Consider the following 11410-nt stretch of genomic DNA (forward strand, 5'->3'; position numbering starts at 1 on the left):
TATCTCCGTGGATATATATTTTACATGCTCTATCTCTTTATTATCTTAAAATATTTTATAATTTCCCACATGGTTTCTGTTTTGAAAGCCATTCTATGAGTTGAGAAGATCTTTCACTCATGTTACTGAGATTTTCCTACCAGGCCTCTAGGAGAATGATGAAGTGGATAACACAATATCAAACTCAATGGACTTTAAATAATTATAATACAGACATTACTAAAATTATATGTGAAGGGACATATTGTAATTACCAAAAATATAAAGTTAAGATATAATAATTTTAAATCCATTTTAGCCTAACAAGAGCTTGAAAACAAATCTTAGAAGACTGACAAAATTGAAAAAAGGAAAATTAATAATGAGAGTTTTCAGTATTCAAGTAATGGATAGAATGACTGCATGAAAGATCATAACATAAATAAACTTGAAAAATAATGTAATATAAATAAATGTAGGATATTTCCAGAAAGCCTTTTAAACAACAGTACAAGAGAATACACATTACCCATAAGTATACATGTAGAAAGTTCTCCAAGATTAGCCATAAACTGTACCAACCTGAGAGCCAATAAACTTAAAAGTAAAATAATAGTTTTATGTGATTTATGTCTAAACCTGATTCATAAAAAAGAACATATTTACATAATCTTTTCATGATGCTTTCAGGAAACATGTTTAGGGGCAGTTTAAAAGTTTTACTATACTTTGATATCCAGAGAGTAATAATTTTGGGAGCCATTCTCAGTCTTAGGTAACCCCAATTCTAAGACTATTTCCAAAATATTAATGTATACTATTTCAATTTTATCTTTGTTCATATATTATTAATAGTAATAAATAGAATGAAAGGAAACTTTTATAAATAGTTTTACTGAAGATTTTTCAGACTACCGTAAGTAAGGATATTCTTTTTTGTTGTTGTTTGCTTGGTTTTGGGGTCACAGTGAGTGATACTCAAGAATTACTCCTGGATCTGCACTGAAGAATTACTCAAATTACTCCTGGCAGTGCTCAGGGATCATATGGAATGCTGGAGATCAAACTTGGGTTAGTCTCATGCAAGGCAAATGCACTACGCACTGTACTATCACTCTTTTAAACCTATAATTTGGATTAGACTCTATCTGTAAGATTTAGTCTCCCCAAGTAACTGCCTTATTACAAAGATAATCTCCGTCAAAAAAAGTAAGCAGTGATTAATTTCTTTAAAGTGACATTAAAGCGTCTCAAATTTTGTACCCTTGATGACAATGTGAAAATGGTTGGCAGGAAAGTCATTTGTATGCATAAGTACATGTTGTCAATGAATGAATAATATAAAATTTTGGTGAAAAAATACATCTGCTTAGAGTATATCAAAAGGTCAAATATCAAAAAGGTTCACGATCACAATCACAAAATCCCATTAATCGTCGATTTCTCGAGCGGACTCAGTAACCTCTCCATTCGTCCTTTCCCTGAGATCTTAGAAGTCTCTCTCAACTCTGCCATGCCAATGATGTTGCACTGGAAGCTCTTTCAGGGTCAGGGGAATGAGATCCAGCCTGTTAAACTGGATTTAGCATATGAATACACCATGGAAAGCTTGCAAGGCTGTCCCATGTGGGCAGGAAACTCTCAGAAGCTTGCCAGTTTCTCCCAGAGGGAGAAGTAGGTTATAAGATATCGCTTCTGGGAGCTTGCTTTTAAGTCTCTGGATGTTGGCCGTTGATGGGATTACACACACGTGGATTCCTCTGCCGGTCCCTTCATACGTGAGGCCTGTCCGACCATGTGGAGAGGGGCCTTGAGCATGGCTGTGGCTAGGTTCCAGTGGTCTTTGGCCACTGGGAGCTCTGCTCGGGGTGGGGAGGGAAGTTGAAGCCCATCCCCTCCAAGGGGCCCCGGGGAAGACAGCCAGGCGTGCGGGCAAGAGACTCTCTGCCAAAAAAGGTTAAATATCAAAAGTGGCAAATATGCCACCGGAGGGATAAGGCAGGGGGCGGGGCAATGTCTATGGTGGGGGTTAGCGCTGAACCTGGAGGAGGAGATGGTGCTAAAAGATGCTGTAAAGCGTTATGCATGAAACAGTACAGCACCAGTACTGTAAAACCTTACAGTAAACACCACAGTCAGAAAAGACTGTTTTTTTAAAATATATCTCTCTTGTACAAGCTGACTAGCGGGTAGGAGGCAAATGGGGGTTGAGAGGGGTAGGGCATTAGTGGAGGGAAGTGGACACTGGTGAAAGGGATTGGTGTTGGAACACAACACCAGAAATCAGTCATGAACAGCTTTGTAATCATGGAGACTAAATAAATGAAAAAAACAATGCAAACAGGTTACATGTCAAGAACAAAGAACTTTGAAATAAACTCAGTGGAGAGGAGAGCCGAGTAGCAATTTTCAATGTCATTAATCAAACTTTGGTTATACCAAAGATGAGGCTTTGATTAGATCAAGGCATATAATATCATTCCTTAAATATACTCATGAAATCCATATTAAAAACTATCACTTAAATGTCACTCCCCAATCACACATCTAAATGATCAACAACTGCTCATACCCAGATCACCAAGTTCTAAATAAATAAAATATGCTTGAAAATAAATTTAGACATTTTCACCCAAATGGAAATGGATATAATTATATTCACATTATATTATAGTTATCAAGATGAAATGAGTGATTTTTGTCTAAATTGTGGAAACAGGCAATCTTAACCAAAGATGTGTTATTGCATGGTAGTTTTTGAATTGGTCATCTTTGTTTGAACAGAAAATCACACAGTTAATTACAAACAATACAGGAAGTACACAGAGTGACTCAAGAGACTTTGAGAATGCTCTGAGCATATTAGCAATGTAGATTTTCTCAGAAACCAGAGAAAGTTATTTTATCCAGCAGCCTGGCTAGAAACAACAGCCACACCCACAGTCACAGCCATGGTCACCTTCCAGGCCACCAATGACATAACCAAAGTGATCATAACAACTGCTGTAAGATATCAGAGTGTCAGGAAAGAGGACTCAGTTGAAAGTAGAGTCAATTTCTAGATTCTCAGGTTTGTAATCCTTAATTTGTTTACAAACTGAATGGTCTATGGAAGAAACCACAGACACTATTAAATTCATGTTTCAAACAAATTGGTATTGAAACTCTCTTAGGAATTCCTCATAGTCATAACTTTGCCATGTACAAAATGCCTGCAATTGAATCATTTCCCTTTAAAAAATGTTTTGCTAGGTTGTTTATTCTATTTGTGAAATTTAAATTGCAGTTTTAATTGCCATGAGACACTCTTACAAGTTTCAACTTGACAATTTTTAATTTTCTTTAATAATTTTCTCCTTGATGTCCACCCAAAATGCAGTCTCATGTGCAAAAGTTTGATCTCAGAATGGTATGGAAGGGAAAGCTTGTGCATAAGAAGATACATGTGCAGGAACAATTAATGTGTTTTATTATTTTTATAAAAAGTTAATCAATTTGACCAATTCATCACACATATGTGTGTTTATTATTTATCATGTGACCAAAAGCCGTGGTAGAGTCCAGAAATTTAAAAACATGTACTGAGTTTACATAGAAATACGTAATTTATAGAAACAAAAATTTCATAGAAATATGAAATTTATTCTATTACTAACTTGAGCTTAAAATACATTCCAAAAAATTTTGAAAGCTATGCTCAAATTTTGAACTTACTATAATTAGTTACAACAAAATATTCACATCTCTTTTGGTGTTTTTATTCAACACATATAGCCTAAATTTGCTATGAAATAATAAAAAATGAAAGAAAACATATTTATCTCATTAAAATTGTCAATATGATAAAAATTAAGGAAATACTGAGGAACAATCAGTAACTGGAGGAGACTGACGAGATAAGATAACCAACAGCCATGTGGATATTGAATTGTATCTGAACATACAAAGGACACAGAAAAAATGGTAAAATGAAAAAAGCACATAGATCATCTAGAAATAGAAATAGTGTACAAAATTAGTCTCTTGGTTTGGAACATTTCTCTTGGTTATTAAAGTCACTATTTAAATATAACTGGGTGAAGGCTTATAGAGATGTGTGTGTGTGTGTGTGTGTGTATTGCAGCTCTCTGTAACTCTGTCACTTAATTATTTCAAATTTTAAAAATGCAAATGGGGGTCAGTGTGATAGTACAGCAGGGATGTCACTTTCCTTGCACTTGGCCAACCCTGTTGGATTCCCACCACCACACATGGTTCCCTGAGTCCTCAAGGAGTGATATCAAATTAACAAATTAACTCAAAGAAGTAAGTTCTACAGAGAATAAGTAGTTGTGGAGAAATGACAAATGTTGTCAGAGATATTGCATACATGAAACAGTAATGTCTCTCATAGCTATAGTAATAAGATACCAAAAAAAAAAAAAGATAAAACTCTAAACCACAGGGCCAGGTATAGTCCCTGAGCATAAATGAGTATGGCCCTAAACCAAAATAACCAAAATCAGAACAAAGAATGTCAAAATGTCCCCTTATGATTTTGATGTGTTCATTTATTATATCACATATCAAACTTTTAAGTATCAGGTGTGTGCTAGGAGCTATTGCCAAAAATGTCTCATGGCAATTAAAACTGCAATTAGGTTGCTCCTTTTAATTTAGGTATGGGAGCTACCTCTCCAGGTACTCAGTCTCCTGACCTTGAGGGTGACCAAGATGACATGATGTCCAGGAGAGAGCCCAGGGATGGAATCTAGGGTCTTGCACAGGCAAGGCTCATGCTCTATCACTTGAGTCATATCCCAGACCAGTTGGGAATGCTGAAGACCGGACAAGATAGACTCAATTATCATGTGGCTCCTTATCTTCCATTTTCAGTAGTGTTTTCCAAACTAGGTTTTCTTGCCCTGCTCTTCCACACACACATTAGGAAAAAATAGGGATAGGATAGGGATGGTGGTACTAGCCTCAGATGTAATTGGAAGGTACATTATCTTTATTTGCTTAAAGATTGTGAATTTGCCAGAAGGCATTGACTCGCTTTATTCTGAAAGAAGAGAGGTAGGAAAAGTAAGTTTGGGGAAACAATGCCCTAGAATAAGGACAATTAAAAGACACAACTAATTGAAAGTAAGTACTAAAATGTGAATATGAAAATTTCTGAGAATAATGTGTCCATTTGTATGATTAATCTAGGTACTGATAAAAGCATACGAGTACTGATAAAATATTATTTTAGCTTGCATAGTTCAAATAACTCTGAGAGAAGCCAAGAGAAAAGATTCTAGCCATTCATGCAAAAATAGAAGCTTTGAGTTGGAAGTAAATAGAATACACATGAAGAGCAGAAAAGCCATTACTTTCTGTTTCCTATAAGCTGGTGAGTGTTGAGCACTTAAAGGGAGTAGTGGAGGTGGGAGTAGGCATACCCTGAATGATGTGCTTCAATGTTTTGGGTTGTTAAGGATGGCAAATTAAGATATGTGGAAATCAGATGAATGTTATCTTCATAGGCAATTGTTTGCATAAGAATCAGAGTTATCACTACCATCCCATTGTTCATCAATTTGCTCAAGCGGGCACCAGTAACCTCTCTATTCATCCTAGCCCTGAGATTTTAGCAGCCTCTCTTCATTTGTCCCTCCCAACAGTGCCACATTGGAGACTCTTTCAGCGTCGGGGAAGGAGACCCATCATTGTTACTGTTTTTTGGCATATCAAATATGCCATGGGGAGCTTGCCAGGCTCTGCTGAGTGGGCAAGATACCCTCAGTAGCTTGCCAGGTTCTCTGAGAGGGAGAACTAGACAATAAGAGGTCACTTCTGGGAGCTTTGTTTTAGTCTCTGGATCTTGGCCATTGATGGGATTACATGGCACCGGGGGCAGTTCATGGGTATGGCTGCCAAGCTACTGGAAAATGGGGGATCTGGGTGAAGGAGGCCCAGTTCTGATCCCAGCAGGTTGGAGATCTCAGCCCCAGGTCCCACACACCTAGGTTCCTCTGCTGGTTCCTTCACACGTGAGGCTCATCTGAACGTGTGTAGAGGGACCTCGAGCATGGCTGTGGCTGGATTCCGGAGGTCTTCGCCTGCCGGGGCTCTGCTGGAGGTGGGGAGAGAAACTCAACCCGGCCCCCTCCGAGGGGTCCCAGTGAAGATAGCCAGGTGCCAGGGCAGACGACTATGCTACCCCTTGAATATACAGAATTTAAAACCGAGCAAGATGGAGAGATAGGACAATGGATTATCTCATGCAATATCTGTGAAATTTGTATTTTAAATTTGAACACTCTAGGCCTCAAATTTAACAGGATATCAAGTATAACTTAGTAATCTAATGAGTAAAGATATTAAAAAGTTCACTCCAGGGAGAGTTCTGATCTTACATAAGTCTTGAATTCTTGCATGATAAGATATTAGGGAGAAAGGAGCTAGACTCTGAATACAAAGAACAATGAAATTAGTTCTATCTTATTAAATTGTGATGACTGTTACCAACCTAGGACAATATTAAGTTTATATAAAGAGAAAGAGAGAGAGGAAGAGAGAGGGAAATATCAAAATGGGATGTGGAAATGTGAGCTAAAATTAATCAGCTAAAGGAATGAATTCAAAGGAATCAATCTATAGAGTTTAAAAGGAGTATTTATTAGAGGGGCAAGCACATGATTGGGCACCCTCCTTTTCAAGAAAAAATTCTGAAAAAGAGGAAACTACTACTCCATAGTAGTTTCCGTAGTAGCCACACATGGTGCAAATGACCAAATAATTGAAAAAAGTAGGTTTTTATAACTATTAATATATAATTAAGATATGCAGAAACCAGATAAATGTGATCTTCAAATAGGCAATTGTTTGCATAAGCATATCTCATGCAACAGGATGAGATATACTCTGGGCTCAACAGGACCCGGCACCAGAGATCCTCTGCCTGTTTCCCCCAAATCTCCAGCAACCCAGGGGTCACACCCATAAGCCACCTTCTGCTGGTGCCAGATAATCTCCTCATCGGCTACCCTCCAGAACTCATGGCTGCTTTTCTCGCAAGGGAACATAAAGTGAGGCTCCCATAATCATCCCACCGGACTCCACACCAGGGGTGCCACAGAGGGGGGTGAGTGAGAGCCCTCCCCACCCCAATGGACCCAGCCCCAGCAGTGGACTTCCACTACCATACTGCTGCCACACCCCAGGCCACTTTCCACATTCTCAGGCTGAGAGTCACACATGAGTGAATATATTCCTGGACAAAGCGACCATGCTACACAATATAAATATATATATGTATATATATACATATATATATATATTGGAGAGCTCGGCAAGCTACCAAGAGTATCTCACCCACCTCACTCACATGGAAAAGCTTGGCAAGCTCCCTGTTGTATACTCAATATGCCAAATACAGTAGCAATAACAGGTCTCATTCTCCTGACCCTGAAAAGAGCCTCCAGTCATTGGGAAAAACAAGTAAGGAGAGGCTGCTAAAATATCAGGGCTGGGATGAATGGAGACCTTACTGGTGCCCGCTCGAGTAAATCAATGAACAATAGAATGACAGTGATACAGTGATACAGTGATTAATATATAATACTAATATTATTTAAATATTATTATTTATTAATAATATTAATATATTATTAATATTATTTAAATAATATTATTATTTAATAATATTAAAATATAATATTATCACTATTCCAATTGTGTGATAGGAAAGAGAAATGTTTGGAACGAGAAGTTGGTGAACGTGAATGCACTCAGAGCATTCCTCAGAGGAGGAAGGAAGGGTCTCTCCTGTGTCAATATTGAAATATTGGTGATCCAAGAAGGGGCCTTTTTCTTAATGTGATGGAACCAAGGACCAAAGAAAGGAGTGGAAGACTTACAAAGTTCTGCTTTCTTATTATGGATTGTGCATAAACACTTATTATGGAGTGAACATAGTTTATATAATCACAACAGAAAAAATTTAAAGACTATCTTTGGATGCGACACTTTCATTGTTATGATTAGAGAGAACTCAGTCTCACAGAGGAAACAAATTAACTCTAAGAAGCAAATTCTACAGAGAATAAGTAGTCTGTGGAGAAATAACAAATGTTGTTATTAGAGATATGGCATACACGAAATAATAATGTCTCTTATAGCTACATTAATAGATACCCAAACAAAACCAAGTTAATTATAGTATTTTTTAATTGACTAATGCAATTTAGTCAGACCAATTTCAGGTGATGTTAAAGAATTTAGATAGCCTAGAGGAAGTCTGATCATCACATTATTTAAATTAGTTTTTACTGAAAACTTATTTTAACTTATTCTAAGTTGTTACTTGATTGACTGCATAGTGATAGTGGAAGTTACTACAATTTACTGTATGGTAAATTAGAAAATAATACACAGAGCTTTTCTCTAATTCTAGAATCTAAATTGAGCAAATGGTGAATAAAATGTCACAATAATGTGTCTATTATTACAAAGGGAACCTATCAAAACACACATAAGAAAAGAATATTCAAAAACAGATATTCATGAATAAGTGCATTTGACTGACTCAGATTAAAAAATTGTATTTTATTAAGGCATATTTGCAGTAATTTATATATTTATTAAATGGTATGATTGGAAAATGTGTAACTTTTGTTTCTTCATTCTTATGAATTCTAAAGAGTCTTGATTGTTGTAAAAACGTTTAAGAATTTGTACTCTCTTTTTGTACTCTCTTTTGAGCTAAGGTTAGCAGAAAAATAAAATAATATTTTGACGCAGAATTATCATCACATTAATTGAAATCTACCAATAGATCAGACATATGTATGGAAATAATAATCTTTCCCTACATTCATTCTTTTCAAGACATAACAATGTTTTTAATTATAAACTAAAACTATTTTTTACTTTTCTAGTGCCTACATGGGCATTGTATTATCACCCTAGTTTAATTAAAGAAAATAATGTTGCTGGTTTATGTATAAGAACACAGTGTGTCTAGCTATAAAGACAATAATGATTGAATATATAGATGAAGGAACATACTTCTGACTAATATATTGACAAACTTAAACATACTATGTCAAGATTACTGGAACGTTAGTGACTAAAATTCTAATATTAATTAGCTCTTGTTATGTAATTTTATAGTGCATTAATTTATTATACACTCAATTCAGAGATTAAAATTCAGAGAAGTTGAATTAAAATTACAGCTCCTGTTTTAAAGTCCTTTCTAGAAAAGCTGAATATCAATGAGAATGGCGCTCAACAGCATATGTAGAAAAATACAGCTTTTGTCTTGGACATGCCTGTTTTCTTTCAGAAAAATTATTTGGATAATCATCACCATCAAAGGGTGGGAAGATAGATTATGATTTCAATGCAGAAAAGAAACTAAATCCTTGAGTATCATGAACTTGGATCAAGAGAGGGAAAACATGCAGGAGTTAAAGGAGTATTATTTTTGTGAAATATTAAATGAGTGAAACTGTAGTCACGAGCAAAAAAAATTTCATCCTAACAAACACATTCTGTCTTGGGACAAAGGATAGGAATAACAGGTTAAAATGAAAGTCTAACTTGGAGTGAGAGATGCAGAGGAATGAATGTGCCCGCTCAGCTAAACCTGAGAAAGAGTTTGAAGTAGAGATTGTACACAGTCAACAGTCCTGCTGAATCTCTGAGACTTGACTTTATGATGGAGCAATTACAGACTAATGAGATTAGTCATAACTCATCCAATGGCATGACAGCTATGCTGGGTCCCACCCAGACTGAGGTATATAAAAGGCCCTGTGCAGGGTCACTGGGCAGACTGAAGTCACTCACTCTCCTCCTCTACCCAAGGACAACCTCAACAACCAGCACCATGTGTGGCTACTACGGAAACTACTATGGAGGCCGTGGCTATGGATGCTGTGGCTATGGTGGCCTGGGCTATGGCTATGGAGGCCGTGGCTATGGATGCTGTGGCTATGGCGGCCTTGGCTGTGGCTATGGAGGCCGTGGCTATGGATGCTGTGGCTATGGCGGCCTGGGCTATGGCTATGGAGGCCTGGGCTGTGGCTATGGCTCCTGCTATGGCTCTGGCTACCGTGGTCTGGGCTGTGGCTACGGCTGTGGTTATGGCTATGGATGCGGTTCTGGCTTTGGCTACTATTGAGAACGCAGTTGAAGATTTTCGCTCACTACCTGTGTATTCCAGAGCTCATCAATTCTGCACTCCATGTGTACGAGTCTTTTGCCTGGGTGATGATGTTATATCACTGTCTTCAAATATGAATTTTCTGAAGCTTGGCTTTCTTCTGACCTCTAAATCTGGAAAGTAGGCTTTCCTGGATATCACTCAGGAATCTCGAGAGAATGTAACATTCAGCCACTAAACTAGCATGTGATCTTTCACTGAAACAATGTCACAGAATCTGTCTTTGATTTTTCATACAGAATATTTTTCTCTGTTTTTCTAATAAAATTATTCAATCTGATCTAATGGTATTCTCGTTATTTAATGTCTAGTATTTTTTATCTTAGCTTTTCTTAATTGCATTAAGGGAAACCACTGCTTTCTCAGGAACATATAATGTTTATATTTTCAATTCAGTTGCTCTACAAGTCCTTGATTGGTGATGAAAAGGGAAAAGTGCTCTAAACAACAGAGCCACAAGGAAAGGGTGGAAGTGAGTCTTTATATTCAACTTCCTTAAAAATGTTTAAGCACTGAGGGGTCAGAGAGATAATACAGTAGGTAAGGTGCTTGCCTTGTGTGCAGCCAACCCAGTTTTGATTCTGGCACATATGGTCCCCAAACCCATCAAGATTAATCCCTGATCACTGAGTACAGCTAGCTAGGGCCGCCAAACAAACAAAATAAAATTTAAAAAGTTTAAACATTGTAGGGAGTTTTGAATAAAAGGACAATGTAAAATTTTGGTTTTGCTATGGTCTTGACTTCTTCTTAAGGAAATGGAAATAAGATGTACAATCACTGTCACTGTCACTGTCATCCCATTGCTCATCGATTTGTTCAAGTGGGCACCAGTAATGTCTCTCATTGAGAGACTTGTTGTTACTGTTTTTGGCATATCCAATATACCACAGGTAGCTTGCCAGGCTATGCCGTGTGGGCTCAATACTCTTGGTAGCTTGCCGGGCTCTCCGAGAGGGGTGGAGGAATCAAACACGGGTTGGCTGTGTGAAAGGTGAACGCCCTACACGCTGTGCTATCGCTCCAGCCCAAGATGTACAATATTAGTTATAAATTAAAAAGTAGAAAGATAATACCATGTTGTAGCAGATTAACACCAATCATCTCTTCAAATACATTCTAGAATTTTGAAAAATAAATTTGAGAAAGTAAGAATTTTCATCCTGCGCTGTCAGTTCTCTCTAGTTAAGATGTAATGGTAATATAATGATAAACTATTTATTGTTGCCATAA

At 37.2% G+C, this 11410-nt stretch overlaps 1 protein-coding gene across 1 annotated transcript; it reads left to right on the forward strand.

The window, feature by feature from the left end:
- Nucleotides 1–9670: 9670 nt before the first annotated feature.
- Nucleotides 9671–10135, forward strand: LOC129401728 (keratin-associated protein 6-3-like). The gene has a single exon (XM_055124536.1). The coding sequence runs from the start codon at nucleotides 9671–9673 to the stop codon at nucleotides 10133–10135; it is 465 nt and encodes a 154-aa protein (XP_054980511.1).
- The last annotated feature ends 1275 nt before the right edge of the window (nucleotides 10136–11410 follow it).

The sequence above is a fragment of the Sorex araneus genome, chromosome 2 (genome assembly GCF_027595985.1).
Source record: "Sorex araneus isolate mSorAra2 chromosome 2, mSorAra2.pri, whole genome shotgun sequence".
Lineage (NCBI taxonomy): Eukaryota > Metazoa > Chordata > Mammalia > Eulipotyphla > Soricidae > Sorex > Sorex araneus.